Source organism: Dromiciops gliroides, chromosome 4 (assembly GCF_019393635.1).
Source record: "Dromiciops gliroides isolate mDroGli1 chromosome 4, mDroGli1.pri, whole genome shotgun sequence".
Lineage (NCBI taxonomy): Eukaryota > Metazoa > Chordata > Mammalia > Microbiotheria > Microbiotheriidae > Dromiciops > Dromiciops gliroides.
This window is the reverse complement of record NC_057864.1, coordinates 363189798-363208425: the sequence shown is the minus strand read 5'-3', so window position 1 is coordinate 363208425 and position 18628 is coordinate 363189798. Positions and strand designations below refer to the sequence as shown.

Sequence of the window (18628 nt, the reverse complement as noted above, 5' to 3'; positions counted from 1 at the left end):
AGAAACACTGGACCTAAGCATGCAGGAGGCCCTGAATGTGTCAAGGATGAACCCCCTCTCCCAACAGAGAGTCCATCTTCTGATGCAAACAACACCTCTAAGCTGACATAATGTATTGTTTGCAACCCAAGTTGGACTTCCTGTGTGTCCTTGAGAGTTAAGACAGGCACCAGGTACTCTGTACTATGTCTGTGCAAGTGACATCTGTGTAGATAAGCAGACCAACTTATTTTCATAGTCTAGAGGTTGCCAAGGGAAAAGAATATGCCTTTTGCCATTGCCTTGCTCCTCCCCTATGGAAGGAGTTTTATCATTTCACCACCTTTTCCCTTCCTGTGCTATTATCCCCCCCACCCCCAAGTATTTCCTCTTTCCTTAATCCTGCAGTTATAAAAATGCAGACTTCTATATGGATTGTGAATTGTGAACTCTTTGGGTTCTATATGCATCTTCATTTCTCTTGTAATAAACCTAGTCTTCATGTAAGCTTCATGAAGTTGTAATTGACAGTTGACAAAAATAGGGAAAAAAGGTAAGTATAATAATGATTCATTTGGTTAAAATTTGGAGTGGAGGAAATCATTCCACTTGGAAATGAAATATTTGCTTGAATTTTTCATAATAGTCTAACAATTACCAATATAAATTAAAAGAGGAAGCTAGAAGGTGCTGTGCATAGAACCCTGGACCTGGAGTCAGGAACACCTGAGTTCAAATCCTGCTTCAGACACAACTGTAATATTTGCACATCTTTTCACAAGTGTCATATAAATGCTAACACTTTTTGGTTGTTGTTGTTGTTGTTGTTGTTGTTAGGCATGGAGATTTTCATATCAGGAATTTTTAGACTGAATTGCAAAACAGTGACCTATTATTTTACTGGATTTACTTTTCCATCTAACCCATTTTTATCTACTTTAGTTTCATTTAGAACATCAGGAACATTATACTTATTTTGTTTCTAAGATGAACTACAGGCAGTTCTGCTATAATTTGATATATGTAATCCCCAAAAGCACCTGTCTAGAAAATCTTGCAATAAAAACCTCATAGAGAAAATGAGGCCAGGGCCTCAATGCTCCAAATGTTATCAGTGACACATTAAAAAAATAGACACCCAATTAAATGGTAGCATATTTTTATAAATATTAAGAAATACAAAAATATTGCAACAAATAATATCAGTGTCTGTGGGGCTATGCCCTAGGTGGCTTGATTAAGTTGGGCAGACTGCAACTCAGGGCCATGGTGGAAGGTGGTGAGTCAAAGTACAGAACAACCCTCTTCCTCTTACATTTCCCACTGTAACCAGAAGATATCCAATTAAATGTGTAACTTAACCTTGACAAAAACCTGAAGTCAGCTTGTGGAAGTAGGTGTCTGAAGGGTTGGAGATTGTGTGTTGTTATGTGATGCAGTTTTCTGCATTCTATTACTCTCTCACAGAAGAAATTATACAGAAGCAAACTCAGAATTCAAGTTATGCTCAAAATGCTGCCTGATATATTTCATTGAAACAAATTCATATTTTTCAAACATGTTATAGCAGAACTGACTAGTTCTTTTATATGTAATTGTATAACCAGCTTATTTAGTGAACAAGGCATACTTTAACATGTTTCAGCCCCAGAAAGTGTCATGACAGATATTATTATCAAATAATATTTTAGTACCTTTTTCTGCAGCCTTATTTTATTATCCCTTAAAGATAACTGGTCAACACCTGACCCCTAGGATAATGAGGGGAAACTCACAGGAATAAGAGAATTATATTTCTTCCCTTATCCACTTTTTTCACTCAGTTCTTTTATGATTAGTCATCATAAATGAGTCAACTAGATATAATTTTCTTCACATGTATAAATATTTCAACCTCTGATAGAGTCAATATGAGGATTCCCATATGTCAAGTTCTTTCTCTCCATTAACTCCTGACTCATTCACAGTGATGCATAACTCATTCGTTATCCTCTATGTAGGTTCTTACTTTATGTATTGTGATACCCATGTAAAGTCACAAATTATTCTGAGTAATTTGTTGTTCCCTAAATCAATTCATTATATAAATGTTTGGGTAGTAAACTTTCAGATTTTGATCAAAGGGGACATCATATGCTTAATTGTTTCCTCGGATAATATGCACGAGTATCCAGCATTTGGTATGTATTAACTAAAGGCCAACACTACTTGGATTTCAGAGAATTTCATCTTTTCAAATGTTTTCCAAATATTGGACTAACCTTGTTTACAGTCTCTTGTGAAAGAAAAGAAACCATGGGTTGTGTTACCTCTTTATTTTACAACAGATGAAAAAGGCTATATTGGGGGAAGGTTTTCAAATCAAGGTTAACAAATTGATATGATAATGCATAGGATAAGCAGTTATAAATGCAGAATTTGGCAATATCATCACTGAAATGTTTTTCCTGTTTCATCTCTTTGGCTGGCAAAGTCCTAAGTCAAAAAGATGAAACACTCTAAGTTCCACAGAACTTGCTTCTAATCATTTTTAGAATGTCCTACATACATACACAAAGAGATATAGAATGGATGTATCATGTAATTTGAAAGACAAAATTGTTGTCTATGATCAATAGTGGTATATTATTTAATGTCAGCAGGTTTGTATACCATAAATTAAATTTGAGCCAAGATCAAAGAAATTTCTGATTTATATTCTGGGCCTAGTGCATTTAACCTTTTTAAATAGGATCTCCTTTCATATTCTTGATCATTTCAGTATATTGCCAGATATAATTAAAATGTAGGGCAGCTAGGTTGGCACACTGCTGGGCCTAGAGTCAGGAACACTCATCTTCTTGAGTTCAAATCTGTTCTCCGGCATTTAACTAGGTGTGTGACCCTGGGCAAGTCCCTTAACCCTATTTCATTCAGTTTCCTCTTCTGCAGAATGAGCTGGAGAAAGAAATGGCAATCCACCACAGTATTTTTACCAAGAAAAAAACCCCAAGTGTGGTCGCACAGCTTTACAACTAAAGCAAATGAACAATATTTAAAATATAACCCAAATATGCTTTTCATAGAGAACACTGAACATATATGTATAAATATACATGTCCATCAATCATGAATGTATAATATACATATTCTTAATCACCCTGATTGTAGTAAAAGGTCAATAAGAATTATTGCTAAGTTTGCAGATGTGCCTTTTTATATGAGCTGGATAAATCATCTGATGCCACTTGGTCACTAAGCAATTGCTTAGAAAGTGTTCTTTTGTTCCAGTCAACTAACTCCTTTAATTAAATAGTAACATTTTGTAGGTGCTGTGTATCACTGTCAGAAGGAGCCATTAGTTACAAGGTTCAAAATGCAAGGGGGTATATCTTATTTTTGGAGATAATTTCAGCTACATTTTTTTAAAGGCCAAATATTATTTTACTTTATTCTTAGTAGTAACTTCTCTTTGCAATTCTGGTCCTGGAAAGATAGTGTAAGCTGCTCCTTGGCGACAGGTAGTACAATGTAGTTTGGTACTATGGCTATAGTAATATATTTATACAGATAACCACTGAAGCTAAGTTAAATGTCTAGTAACAGCTCTATTTTTTTTCAAATATGGAAAGGTGAATAATTTTATTTTGGAGAAGGGGAAAGAGTATATAGAAGAGTGAAGTAGAAATTCTGCCCTCCACTGGGATTATAATAACAAAACCAAGTTTCATTGAACTAATCGATAGAAATTGAGATTGTGTAATTTTTACTTAACCAGGGAAATATTCATATGTGGTTCTGTGTTACCTTGTTTTCATTTCACTGACCAGGACCTGGATTTGAGTCTGGATTTCCACATTTCCTAGATTTGTTCAATTTAAGTCTCAGTTTTTCTGAGACTCGCTAATCCTCTTCTGGAAAGAATTCATACCTGTAAAGTGTTACATAAATATTAAATATAATTAATAAAAAATATTGTAATAATTTCTTCTGCCTTCAGGTTTTTTCTGTGTTTCTATGCTGAATGGACCCATCTAATGTTATGTTCCTAAAGCAAAATATAAGTGCCAAGTGATAGCATAGTATAAGATCTTTTCATATTATGCCATCATATCTAAGGAAACTGCTTGAAGGAATCATATCCCGTGATCAGTCACAGGGAAGAATAGCTGCCTTGTGATTGAAGGTTGATCCTTGATGTTTGATAAATATATGATGTTCCCCCAAATCAATGTTACACTTCCTAAGACCAAAGAATGAAATAATTTAATTTTGAATCCTTTAATGTTGCCTGGGAACATGTTCTCTATATATTGTTTAAAATAGCTAGGCCTAGGAACCTCCATTGATCATCTTTGTCTGCCTACATATTCTCTTAATAAAAATTATACAAGTAATAATGGATTTCTTTTATTTATGTTTTATGTACATATATTAAACCCAAAGGCCCAACAAAAAAGACTATATACATAAATACAAAATATTCAAATATGCAATAATAGTATTTGAGATTCAAATGCAGTTTGTCTTCATTAATAATGTTACCCTCTAGTCCTGTGCACCCCAGTGTATCCTTTAGAATGTCAGTGTTGTTGTGTTTTCCATCTATTACAACCTTATTTCCATACCCCATGAATTCCCAGAATTGCAGACTTTGCTAATTAATTTTGAAAAACTAGCAGGAGTGAACCAAATGACTAAAAAAGCTTTTTGATATTAGGTCAAAATGAACTTTTATAAAATGTGACTGTAACATTCAGAATTGGAATGAAAAGTATCATCTACATGAAACAATTTGAGGGAAGCCTGCTGAAAAATCATTCGTACCTAGGGATATTTCATGATTATAAGAATAAAGTGAGCCAAAAGCATGTTATGTTTGCCAAAGCTAACATCCAAAGTTGTGTTAATATAATTTTCATGACTACTGAAAAGAAATGTTATTTCCATTGCATTTTGTATTATCAAACCATATCTGAAGTACATGGAATGATACTAATTTTGTGTTGCCCTAAAGAACAATATATTCACCCTCTCAAGAACTTTATCAATTTAAAAATTGGTCTACTTTAACCATTTTGGAGAATTAATTCAGAGTTATATCAAGAAAGTGAATCAGATGCACATACCCTTTGATTCTGAAATCATGCTGCCAGATATATTCCCATAAATGATTAAATACACACACACACACACACACACACATATAGACAGGTCCTATATACAACAAAATATTTATAGCAGCACTTTTGTAGTAGTAAAAAGTGAACTTTCAGTTTGGGAATGACCAAATAAAATAAGGTACTGTGCATGAATATGATGGAATATTTTGTGTCATAAGAAATAACATTATTAAGAATGAGATAAGCCATGGGAAGATTTCAATGAATTGATACAGCATGAAGTTAAGACCCAGGTAAAACAACATATAGAATGACTACAGCAACAGTCATGCAAAGAACAGTAAATCACAACAATAACACCACCACCACCAGCACCACCAACAAAATAATATAACCTGAATACTTCATAATGACCACATTTGATATTAACTTTATCATCAAGTTCCACTTTAAACGTAGTTAGCTGACCTTAGCAATAAACAAAATCTAAAATGCCAAATCAAAGCCTTGTTGATTATATGTTAGAATTATATAAATATGAAAATGACCAAGTAAATTTTGTATTGGATTAACATGTATAACTATGAAAAGTAGCCCCATGTAAAGTTTGTATAGGATTAGTATCTATAGCTCATTTGAGTAATATTTTTTATCATCTTCTGTATTTGCATTTTGTTTTACTACATATAGGAACTGGTGACTGAAACTTTAATGAACATCAAGAATGATAAGACTAAAACGGCATTTTTCAGTGTACATTGTTCTTTTTATTTATTATTTTATTTGATCAAATAAGGAAGAATAATAAAAATTAATTATTTAACATAAAATGCTATTCCCCAAACCCACTTAATGACTTATTGTAAGGGCCCTTTCTGTAATCATTCCAAGTTTCCAAGTCCTATTAATTATACTTTGACTGTATACTTGTCATCTCTTCTCTTCTCCCAATTCCTACTTCTGTTAGTCTGATCCAGGCCCTCATTATTATCTGATTGGATTATTGCAATGGCATTCATAAAGAACTTCCTGGGGCAGCTAGGTGGTGCAGTGGATAGAGCACTGGCCCTGGAGTCAGGAGTACCTGAGTTCAAATCCGGCTTAGACACTTAAGACTTAACTAGCTGTGTGAGCCTGGGCAATTCACTTAACCCCAATTGCCTCACTTAAAAAAAAAAAAAAAAAGAACTTCCTCCTTTGCATCTTTGCCTCTCCAGTTCATAATTCACATTGTTAAAGCAGCAGTTTTCCTTATTCAGAGATCATGTCATATCATTCCTCTTCTCAGAACCTTTCACTAGCATCCTAGTAGCTAAAAAAACTATATTTAAATACTGCTTAGCATTCAAGGCTCTCTTCAACTTGGGACTTATCTATCTTTATAACTTTATCTACACTACTGTCTTCCACGTATTTTAAGTTCCAACAAAACTGGGCAGATTTTAACTCTGGTATTCCTGACTGAAAGCCCAACTTTCTTTCCACTGGACTACCTAACTACCCTCTGGACTCATAGTATGTATTGTTACTTCTCATATAGTGATAGGATTATTTTGGAAATGCTTTTTTTCCCCAAGGCCCAATTGACAAATTCCGTATGTACATTTTTTAAAAATGATAAGATTTTTGGTAGAAGAGGAAGGAAAGAAAGTTTGTATTATATAGCTGTTGTGAAGAGGGAAACCTTGGTTATTCTAGATATCTTAAAATATATTTGTTTTGTTTTTTTCTATGACTTCTTTTGGGCCTTGAGGTTTCTATCTTTGCTTTTTCACTTGTGTAATTCATTTATAGTTTTCTGAGTTGAAATAAAATTTGAAGTGGCGAAAGCATTGAAATGTTGATAACTGGATTATGGTATATGTTTTTTTCACTTTAAACTACATTTTTTTGTAGTTAGAAATTTCAAAGCAAATAATACAATTTAAGATTACAGTTAGGAATTTTATTATATAGTTGGTTATAGAATAACTTTCAAGCATTGATTTGAAAGTTAATTGGGCAACATCAGAAAAGTCTGTCTGGTAGATTGGGATTTTATGCTTCAGTTGACACCAAGTGTACTACTGGGATTTTGGTTATGCCACACCTCTGGGTTTGCTAGTGTATTATGTTATGAAGAATATTAATAATGCTGCAGAACAATTACTTGTTCATTTGCTAGCTGATTAAAATGCATGCATAATTTATTGAAATGAATAGAGATTTTATAAATAAGACTTCTTGTTCTCCAGGGCCTAAAAACAAAATACATATGCTAATATATGACTTCTCTTTACCTCCAACATAAAAAATTTAATATGCAGTGGTATATTAGTTTCATTAATGCTAAATTTCACTCATTATAAGCATGTTGTTAATCAAAGTCCATGCATCTAAGTGGCACTCAAAATTGCCATAGTTCAGATCTGGAACTGCTTCTCTAATTTTGGCTTTTACTTTAAAGTTTGGCCATATAATACATGAATTCAAATGCTGATTTCTTCAAGCCTGCTATCTTTAGGAAGAAGGCATTCAACATAGGACCTCCATAAACTCACAAGTATATTTTTAGAGGTAGTCATCATAATAAAACACTATGGAGGTTAACCGCATTGTGCCTTAGTTTCTTCAGTTGTCAAGTGAAGGAAATAGATTCTTACTATGTCTGGCAAAATATAAGTACTAAATAAATGCTGTTTGGCTTAAGAAGCTCTGAGGTCCCTTCCACCTAAACTATGATCTTGTTATCCTCTTATCGTCTACCTTTTTGAATTGAAATATATATTCTAATAATTTAAAATGTAGAAGAAAATGGTTTTACAGTTTTATTACATATTTTAGACTTTTATATTTGGGGTGACAAGTCCTGGAGTTTTGATGGGTAATATTTAAGATCCCTTACATTAGTATTTGTTCAAGGCCTTTGGTAACTCTAGAGTTTTAAGTCAATAAAGGTTTAATAAACCATTATTTGAAAAATTCTTTATTCATTGACCATGATTGTGGCCAATATCTTCAGGTTGTTGCTGAGCTGTAATTATAGCTTTTCTGATAGGTAGGAGATAGAGATCTAGTGTGCTTTGAATATAGAATTGTTTCCTAGTTAACTTAAATTAGTCAATATGTGAACCATCTGGTATGAAAACAAACTTTGCATGTATGAGGGAACTCATTTTATTAGTAAAGTGCAGATTGCTTATTGAAATATATGTACCATTTAGTTAGTCTAGGAAAAATTTGCATAATTTCTTCCTTCAATATTCATTTTCCCTAGTTAGCTTCCTTTGAGATTTATGTATCAATAACATAATGATTGTCCTTTGCATCTATTCCCCTCGCCCTATCACCTCCCCACCTCCTAAGCTGGAAAATCTTAAAGAATAAAAAGAATTATCTAAGATAATGTGTAGTAAACGGCATTACATGTATATTTACTTATTTGATTGTACTTATGACATTGATAATATAAATACAGTTCAGTTTCTCCATTAATTTTAACTTTTTATTTAAATAAACATTCCCATGTGACAATATGAACTCAGTCATTGTTGTGTTAGAAGAATTCATTTTTAAAGCAATTTTTATTTAATAAATGCTGATATTTAAAATACAACTTAATTGTTTATCCATCAAAAAGGGATAAAATCCTTAATGTACAGCAGTACTTTGGAAGTCTGATTTTTCTAAGGACCAGACATGAAAACCTTTGTATGTTAATAATTCAAAATAAAATCAGACAGAATTGTACACACTAAAGGGCTGCAGAGTTGGGCCCTAAGAAAATAGCACTGTCATAGTGCACTGCTACCATGGTCAAAACAAAATGTTTTGCTTTTATAATGTTTTCAATAAATTATTTGTATCTTAAATGTCCATTTATATAGAGTGTTACTTACAAAACACTATTACCTAGTAATCCAGTGGTATAGATAGAAATCACATATCAAGTTTTTATTTTTTCCTCTTTCAAAAAATAAGACATTAAGCTATCTTACATATGCTCACATGTACTCACACATCCCCACACATTATACCACCCCTACCCCAAAGCACACATCTTTGATTCTGTAAGATGACAGAAACATATTGGTGGGTTTTTTTTTAATAACATATATAACTGTTAACTAAAAGGGAAAGAATTTTTACTTTTTTTTTTTAACTTTTTTTTTTTTACTTGGCAAGGCAATTGGGGTAAGTGCCTTGTCCAGGGTCACACAGATTGTAAGTGTCAAGTGTTTGAGGCCGAATTTGAACTCAGGTCCTCCTGACTCCAGGGCCGGTGCTCTATCCACTCCACCACCTAGTTGCCCCCTGGAGCAATCTTAAAAATTCTTTCCCTTGGGGCAGCTAGGTGGTGCAGTGGATAGAGCACCAGCCCTGGAGTCAGAAGGACCTGAATTCAAATCTGGCCTCAGACACTTAACACTTACTAGCTGTGTGACCCTGGGTAAGTCACTTAACCCTCATTGCCCTGCCCTCCTCCCACTCCACACCCCCAAAAAGAAAAGAAAAAAAAGTAAAAGACTGCTTGAAAACAGTTCCTAGAGAATCAGGGTATAGATTAGAACTTCAGAAAAAGCTATCTAGTTTCAGTATATCATTTTATGTCTTGGTAGTGAAGGTGAAGGGGAGAGATGGTAATAAATACTCTTCTTTGAGAATGGGTCTTACATAAAAAGAATTGGATTGGGGCTTCAGTAAAGGCCTATCTTGCCAAAGCATACTAATTATTTCTTCATAGCATCAGTTGGTCCTCATTTAGAGTTTTACAATAGATTATTAGGTTTTACTTATATAAAAGAACTGGTACTTTTTTTATAAGTTCACATTTCCAAATAATGAGTTTTACTATCATAATTTATTATTCATCAGAGATATCCTTTTCAAAACCTTTTCTCTGTTTTTCTTTTTGTAGTAAAAACCTCTGAATGTTCATCTCCTCTAAAGAAAAATGGTTTTTTTGATCCAGTAAAACATGTCATTTATAATTGCCAAACTATTCTATAGATCATTATCCTTTTATTTATTTATTTTTTGCTTGGTTATGTTTCACTTGTGTAAATCATACATATAAAATAATGAGAAGCTTTGAGTATTTCATAATTGTGTTGTATGTTATTTAGTTTTTATCTAATTATTTTTCATATTCATTTCTCTTAGAACCACCTCGACCTATAGCTCCTCCCCAGCTGCTTGGTGTAGGACCTACATATTTGTTGATTCAACTAAATGCCAATTCCATTATTGGTGATGGTCCTATTATCTTGAAAGAAGTGGAATATAGAATGACATCAGGATCCTGGACAGAAACTCATGCTGTCAATGCACCCACCTATAAACTCTGGCACTTGGACCCAGATACTGAATATGAGATTCGTGTTCTACTCACAAGACCTGGAGAAGGTGGGACAGGACTGCCAGGACCACCACTTATCACCAGAACCAAATGTGCTGGTAAGATTGAATAGCTGTTATTTTCTATTCAAATGATGAACCAACCATTTTAGCAAAAATGATGAGTTTTAATTCTTTTTTTTTCCCATTCCTACTTCTTATTTAGATAAATCTAAAGGGATACAATAGGTGAAAACTTAAAATTTTTGATAGATGTGATTCATTTAAAGTATGAGCTTAGAAACTCAGCAGGTTTAAGGGACTTGGTTATATTAGCTTTTCTGAAAATTTCCTCCTTTTTAAAAGGGTTTGTCTTTGAGTTCTTTTATAATTCTCTTGCAGAATTCTCATTTCTTTTCCAAATTTTTCTCCTACCTTTCTTACTTGCTTTTTAAAATCCTTTTTGAGCTTTTCTAAGAGGACTTTTTGGGCTTGAAACCAATTCATCTTCCACTTTAAGACTTCACATGTAGGCATTTTGCCATTTTTGTCTTCTTATAAATTTGTATTTTGGTCTTCCCTGTCACCATATTAACTTTCTATGTTCAGGACTCTTCTATGATTGTTTTTTGTTTTGTTTTGTTTTTTGTTTTTTTTACTCATTTTTTAAGGTTGACTCTGCTCATGAGGTACATGAGGTCCTAAACTTCTTGCTGGGGGGATAGAGCCTTGGTTACTGGGTTTCTGTGCTGTGCTGAGCCACGACTGAAGGGCCTCAGTTGCAGATCTGTGCTGTGGCAGAGAAGCCTCCTGCTGGCTTTCCTGGATACAGCCCTCATTGGCCTGTGTTCTGCTTTTAGCCAAGTGAGGCAGACCTTTCCTAAAGTCCTTCTAAGTTACCTTGGGTTGGAAAATCGTTTCACTATGTCTTTTTGTGGATTCTTTCACTCCAGAATTCTTTTAGAGCTTTATTTAATCTTGTTTCCAAGGGAAACTAGGGAGAGCTCAGGCAACTTCCTGGATTCTCTCCATCATCTTGGCTCTACACCTTTTTAGTTCTTTTATAAGGAACAACTCCTTTAGTTCCTATAATAGGATTTCATGAATTGTACTCATCTCTCCAAACTCAAACAGAATGCACCAGCAACTCATCATGGTTTTGTTATGACACATCCATTTTTATTGCAGTGACTATCTATTTATGACCTTTTCTATATTGTGCAATGTTGAATCACAGTGTTAGCTAGTCTTCTTCTAGGGAATTTAGCTTCCCATGCATATCTTCAGATTTTTTGACAGGTACAGGTATATATACCATCAAAAGGGAAAACTTTGTGGGTTGTTCAACCAAATGCTGGATCTTTACATCTCCAGGAGATTTCTTGCCTAATAATATGTTGCTTTAGTGCAAAATCCATATTTTATATTGTAGAATGAAAGTGCCACAATAGAGCTAAAGCTCTGTGGCTAATCCTCTTTAGAAAAGTGTTAAGTGTCTTGACCAGGGTCACACAGCTAATGTGTCAAGTGTCTGAGGCCAGATTTGAACTCAGGTACTCCTGACTTCAGGGCTGGTGCTCTATCCACTGTACCACCTAGCTGCCTCTGTGTCTTTCTTTATAAATACTTTTAATAGGCAGAATGCATTAGATACTTAGGAGTTCAAATTCTAAAGTAGGCTAGTTACTCATGATACATGTGTGTGACATAAGCTTAATTTTAATGCCAGTTGATATCATGTAGTAATCAATGACTGTCTTTTACTCTGCTAAGACTAGTAATCAATGACTATCTTTTATTTAGCTAATACTGTTTTTGATATGTTTGATAGACTTTATTGAATTCACCAGTCATCAGTTAATCAGGCATGAAAATCCAGTCATACTAATTAGCCTATGATTTGCCACTTGTCAGTTAGTTGCTAGGCAGGTACTTACTATAGCAAATAATGGAACAAATTTCTATTAGTAAGAATTGAGCATTTTAGATTTCTTTTTCTTTTTAGTGTTTTGCTATAGTTTATATCATTTCAAGGATATTTTAACAAACTATAGATGTAATAGAAGGGGAAAAGATACCTAGAAAGAGTCAAGTGGAATACCACTTCATGTAGAAGTTTTGAGACAGTGTAACATCCAAGGCTGATAGGAATCTCATGCGTCCCCCTTTCTTTCTTCCAAAATTCAAAGTTATTGCTATTATTAGAGCAAGTACTTTGTACTCTGTTGAAAATAATAATAATATATAATATTGTATAAGCTTGATATCTAATTATTCAAGAAAAATTTAATGTGTCAACTGTGTAGCTCTTTGTCCTAAATGGAAAAGTAAATGCAAAGATATTATATGTCCCTTGTCTTCCATCTTTATTTGCTGGGAGGGATAATAAGTTGTATTTAGAGATGAATATTGTTGAAATTGGATTGTGATGAATGTAAAAAAAACAGTGTAAAGGTTTCTGAGATAAGATGAGGGAAATTGCTTCTAGCTGGAAGGGGAAAGTAGGGAATAGGGAAGTCTTCATGGAAGTATGTGAAAGAAGAGTAAGATGCAAATAATTAAAATTAACATGAATGAGCGAGTATCCTATGTTTAAGTTCACCATCACAAGCTGACATGTGGTATTGAGAAGCTCTATGTTGTATTCAGTGTAGGAGGATATTGTGAATTAAGCTTGAAAGTTGAACTCAAATTGTGTATGTCATCAATACTAGTTGAAGGGTTTTTAACCTTACCTGGTAAGCTCAGAGAGCTAATGAAAATTTTTAAGTAGTATAGAGATATGATCTTGCCAGTGTAGTCAGAAGATCAATGTGATCACTGGTGCTTAGGATAGATTCGAGAGGAACCATTTAACAGCCTGGGAAATCACAGCAGTAATCCAGACAAGTGAAAATAAAGACTGAACTCATGTGGGTGATAGTAGAAACCATAGGGAAGGATGCATATAAACAGTGTTACAGAGAGATACAGGGCTTAGTTAGTCGTCTGGAAGTTAGTGATGAGAGACTTCTCAAAACCTCATCAAAGATTATTTTGATTTTGAGCATGAGTGACTGAGAGAATGGTAGTGCTAATGAGAAAAATATAAGAGACATGAGGATGAACAGGTTTTTGGGGAGGAAAATGATGAATGTGTTTTTTTTGGGGGGGGGGTGAGGTAATTGGGGTTAAGTGACTTGCCCAGAATCACATAGCTAGTAAGTGTCAAGTGTCTGAGGCCGGATTTGAATTCAGGTCCTTCTGACTCTAGGGCCAGTGCTCTATCCACTGTGCTACCTAGCTGCCTGGTGAATGTGTTTTTAAAAGTGGTGCTTATGGTATTGGTGGGGGTCTCTATTACATCATTGGGAATATGAATCTACCACATAGGAGATAGGACAGGACTAGAGGTGATAGTTGAATTTATGAAATTGGTTGGGATCATCTACTGAGCAGTCATGAAGAAAAGAATCCAAAGGATAAAATGTTGGGGAAGTAAATGCCCCCTTTATAAGCAACACATGAAAGAAGACAGATAGAAATGTATTAGATATAAAAGAAATCATAAATTTAAAGCTGAAAGTGACCTCAGAGTGGCTGCTAGTGTACGATTTCATTTTGCAGTTGAGGACATTGACCAAAGAATTTGTGATTTGCCTAAGGTCAAAGGAGGTGATAAATTACAGTACCTTCATTCAAACTCAAGTCAAGACTCTGTTCTACATTTTTTAACTCTTCCATACTGCCTCCCTCATAATGTCCACATTCACCAAAATTTATTGAATCTCATATGTAGTATAATATTTCTCATACAGTAAGAGTTTAATAAATGCTAAAGAAAATTAACTATTATATTACAGTTGTACATGTTTAGTGAAGTCGCAAGGCAGGTGGAAGGGTTTTTGCCTTCTTGAGAAAGGCAGTTTAATTTGTTTAGAAGTATCCTTTCCTTTGAATATCTCGAACTAATAAAGGCACAGTGTAACAGTAACAACTATATAAGCTTATGATGCTTAGATACTCCAGCAATTAGATTTCTCTCATCCCCAAATTCTTCCTTTTCTTTGTATTATCTGCTTTCCTTTTGGGGGGGGGGTATCTTTGTTTTTATCCAATGTCAAAAGACAACATTTTTTCTGTTTTAAATGGCAATTTATTTACAGATGGCTTCTCATTCTTTCTTTCTGGTAATGCATGCTAAATATGCATTTGCCACCTTTTTATTTGTGTTAATGCACTTTTTGGTTCTCTTCTGAAATCAGTTGTAGTTTGCCATTTGTATAATGTCTGGTAGTGACAGCATTTGAAGTAAATGAAATTGTACCATAATGCTACTTCTGCTTTATTATGAAGATGAAAATCCTTTTTGAATTTTTATATTCAAAGTATGTTTTCGTATTATCTTTGGTAAGAGTGATTATAAAATTCTATGAGGTATTTTATTCCAGGAATAAATGTTTATTTTGGGGAAGAAAGTAAAAATAATTTATACTCACAGTTGTTTTTAAATTTGCAAATGTCTTGACATTTCAGAAGAATATTGTATCGATCTTTTATACTGCTTTTTATTTGAACCACATTGATGTGTTGTTTTGTGGCATGAAAATGAAAGTAACCCTTGGAAAAGGGCTATCTATAATTCTACCCTTGGATAAGTTTATGGTGTTGTTGTTTTAAATGTCGTTTTCCAATCTGGATATTTCTGTTACTTTTTGCTTAAGTAGGGTTATTTCTTGATTTTTTGAATTAAAGATGAAGAGTCTGGTGAACATATTTAGAGTGATAAGAGTATCACTTAGAGAGTATTTTATTACCTCGATAAGAATAAATCATTTATATATAGTGTTTTAAGTTAGTTATCTAAATCTAAGTATCTAGCTAAGAATAATAGCTAGCATTTCTCTAGCACTTTAAGGTTTTTCAAAACATTGGAAGTCCATCATTTATTTTTTCTTTATGGCAACCTTGGGAGTCAGATGCTATTATCACTCCTTATTAACATGTGAGGAAACTGAGGCAGAGAGATTAATTATTTGCCCTGGGTTATTCAGCTAGGAAATGACTGAGCAGGAATCAAATTTAGGACTTTCAGAATACAAATCTAAGACTGTGCAACAGCCACCCAGCTGCTATCTTCTGTCTTCTGGGTTAATTAATTGATCATTAAATTTCTAATGTGTTTGAAGGGAACACGTCATGTTTAAATGTATAGAAATCTGGAGGCACTGATTACTGACATATTTGATTCTGAAATGAGTATATGAAGGATTGTAGGGGTCCAATTTATAAATGTAGTATTTTACTGGATGAATATAAATCTGACCTTACCTAGTAAATGTTTTTTATTGGTATTTTGACAGATATTGCAGGCAAGCAAATTTATTCCTTCATGTAAGTTCCTTCATAAGGAAAGCTTTGCAAATAAATACCAAGATTTATCAGCAAATTCACTTTTTTTTTTGAAGCTATAGCTATTTCCTGGTGATTACTAAGGTAATCAACATTCTTTTCTGCTTACTCAACATAAATTGTTACTTTCCTAGGTGAGTGAGAAAGTGAGCATTTACAAGGACACCATTATCCCAATTTGTTCATTACTATCTTTGTATATAATATACATAAAATGATCATGCATAAAAAAAGTTTAAGTGAAAAGATACTCAGGCCTCAATGGACATTATCTCCTTCAGCATGGACTGCATTGGTAAAATAGATAGATAGATAGATAGATAGATAGATAGATAGATAGATAGATAGATAGATAGATAGATACAGATATGAATTGGTTAAAATTTTATGTGCAGGTTAACTTAGTTTTGTGAGTACCAACTGATTTTACCATTAGCATAAAAGAGTGAAATATGTTATTAGAACTCAAGATATATTTAAGAAGTAGCAATATGAGGGGCGGCTAGGTGGCGCAGTGGATAAAGCACCGGCCCTGGATTCAGGAGTTCCTGAGTTCAAATCTGGCCTCAGACACTTGACACTTACTAGCTGTGTAACCCTGGGCAAGTCACTTAACCCCATTGCCCCGTTAAAAAAAAAAATGTAAAAAAAAAAAGTAGCAATATGATTTGCATAGTCTTAGAGCCTAAAACAGAATTAAATAATCTCCAAATAAATAAAATAAATTTTAGATTTGTCACTTTAGAGGTGACCTGCTTCACCAGCTTTATAGTACTACCATCCCCATTTAGGAAACTTAAGACTGGATAGGACGGAAAAAAAAAATTCTTCAGGAGTATAATGCAATTAGTGACAATCTTATTTATTAATTTTTAACCTTGTCAATTAAGGAAGCTAGAAGGCACAGTGGATAGAGCACTGGGCTGGAAACAAGGAAGACTCACCTTCCTGAGTTCAAATTCAGTCTCAGGTACTTACTAGTTGTGTGATCCCGGATGAGTCATTTAACCCTATAAAATGAGCTGGATAATGAAATTGCAAACCACTCCAGTATCTTCACCAAGAAAATCCAAATGTCAGACATGAATGAAATGACTGAAGAACAATTACCATCATATCAGTTAGCCAAATATTGTTAGATTGTCACATTTTGTGTGAATTCTGTCTTTTAGGATGTCTTCAGCATACACCTTTTATAATAGAAGGGCAATGATAGATAAAAGGTAGAACAATTAAAATCTCAGATGTGGTGTTGCCTATGGGTTTTTTTTGCTTTTCCTGAATAGATGGCCATGTCTCTTATAAAGGATATTCTATGAAAAATTCTGTTTTCAAACAATAATACCATGTATTTAATTGTTTAAAAATATTCTTATTTATTTCATTAAACATTTAGCATTACATTAAAATTTTTTAACCTTTATTTTTTGCTTGCAATATTTTCTCCTTGACCTGGAATCTCTAGAATTTGGCTGTTAATTTTGCTATTAATATTAATTCCTGGAAGTTTTCCTTTTGGGATCTCTTTCAGGAGGCAATTGGTAGATTCTTTCAATTTCTATTTTACCTTCTCTTTCTAGAATATCAGGGCAATTTTCCCTGACAATTTCTTGGAAGATGATGTCTAAATTCTTATTTTGATCATGGTTTTCAGGTAGTCCAATGATTGTCAAATTATCTCTCCTGGATCTATTTTCCAGGTCACCTGCTTTTCTAAGGAGATATTTCATATTGCCCTCTATTTTTTTATTCATTTGGATTTGCTTTCCTGTGTTATGGTTTCTCATAAAGTCACTATCTTCCATTTGTTCAATCCTAATTCTTAGGCAGTAATTTTCTTCAGAGAGCTTTTGTATCTCCTTTTACATTTGACTTTTCAAGCTGTTAACTTTTTTCTCATGACTCCTGCATCACTCTCATTTCTCCTTCCATTCTTTCCTCCACCTTTCTAAATCTTCCTTCTATCTCTCCTACTTTCTCTTCAGAGTCCCTTTTGAGTGCTTCCATGGCTTGAGACCAATTCATATTTTTCTTGGAAGCTTTGGATGTTGGAGTTTTGACTTTGTTATTATCTTCTTCTGAGAGTGCATTCTGGTCTATCTTCCCCCACCAAAGAAGCTCTCTGTATTGTCCGCTGTTTTCTTTGCCTATTCATCTTGACCTGGAAGCAGATGTCTGATTGAAATCTGATTATCTATGGTCAGAAGCTTGGTGAGCTTGTGCCCTTCCTTCACTGGATGGCCACCACTCTATTTGGCCCACTGGTTCAGAACTAGGGCACTTTGCTCCATCTCCAGCAGAAATTACAGCTACTTCATCCTGGCCAATCAGTGAAACCCCTCACCAGTCTTCGACCTGGGCCTCAGAAGAAGCTGCTGGTGCAGAAGACTCCGAGATCCTGGAGGCATGGTCTGTTCCAGGCTGGGTATGCACTGTGCACTGAACTCCTCTCTCAGCCTGCATAGTAGGGGATCCCAATTGCCATCTTTGGCTGGAAAATAGTCTCACTGTTCTTATGTGGGTTAGGCTGATTCAGGAGTTGTCTTATGGCATTATTTTGGAGTGAGTGGAGGTATTTATTAGGAGCTTAGGGGAGTCACAGCCAAACTGTGAGATTAAAATTGGATATTAGATCATAAATCTACCCTACTTAACCTTTCCCTTAATTTCTGTTTAAAGCAAGACTTTTAGAGGCTTAAAGCAAGGGAGATTAGGTAAATGAGGCAAAGTCAGTGGGGGTATCAAGCAATAGGGTTCCATAACCCTTTCTCAAAAAGAAAGAGTAAAAAAAAAAAAAAAGAATTCAGGTAGCTTCTGAGGCTGGATGGTCTTACCCACAG

The 18628-nt window shown here is 34.2% G+C and overlaps 1 protein-coding gene across 11 annotated transcripts in view; it reads left to right on the top strand.

Moving 5' to 3' along the window:
* The window catches only part of PTPRK (protein tyrosine phosphatase receptor type K), a 756597-nt gene that overhangs the window by 433206 nt on the left and 304763 nt on the right, over positions 1–18628 (top strand). For all 11 annotated transcript variants that reach the window (XM_044001295.1, XM_044001287.1, XM_044001294.1 and 8 more), the window contains exon 7: positions 10224–10517. In XM_044001295.1, the coding sequence (XP_043857230.1) occupies positions 10224–10517 (294 nt within the window). The remainder of the gene's footprint in view (positions 1–10223; positions 10518–18628) is intronic.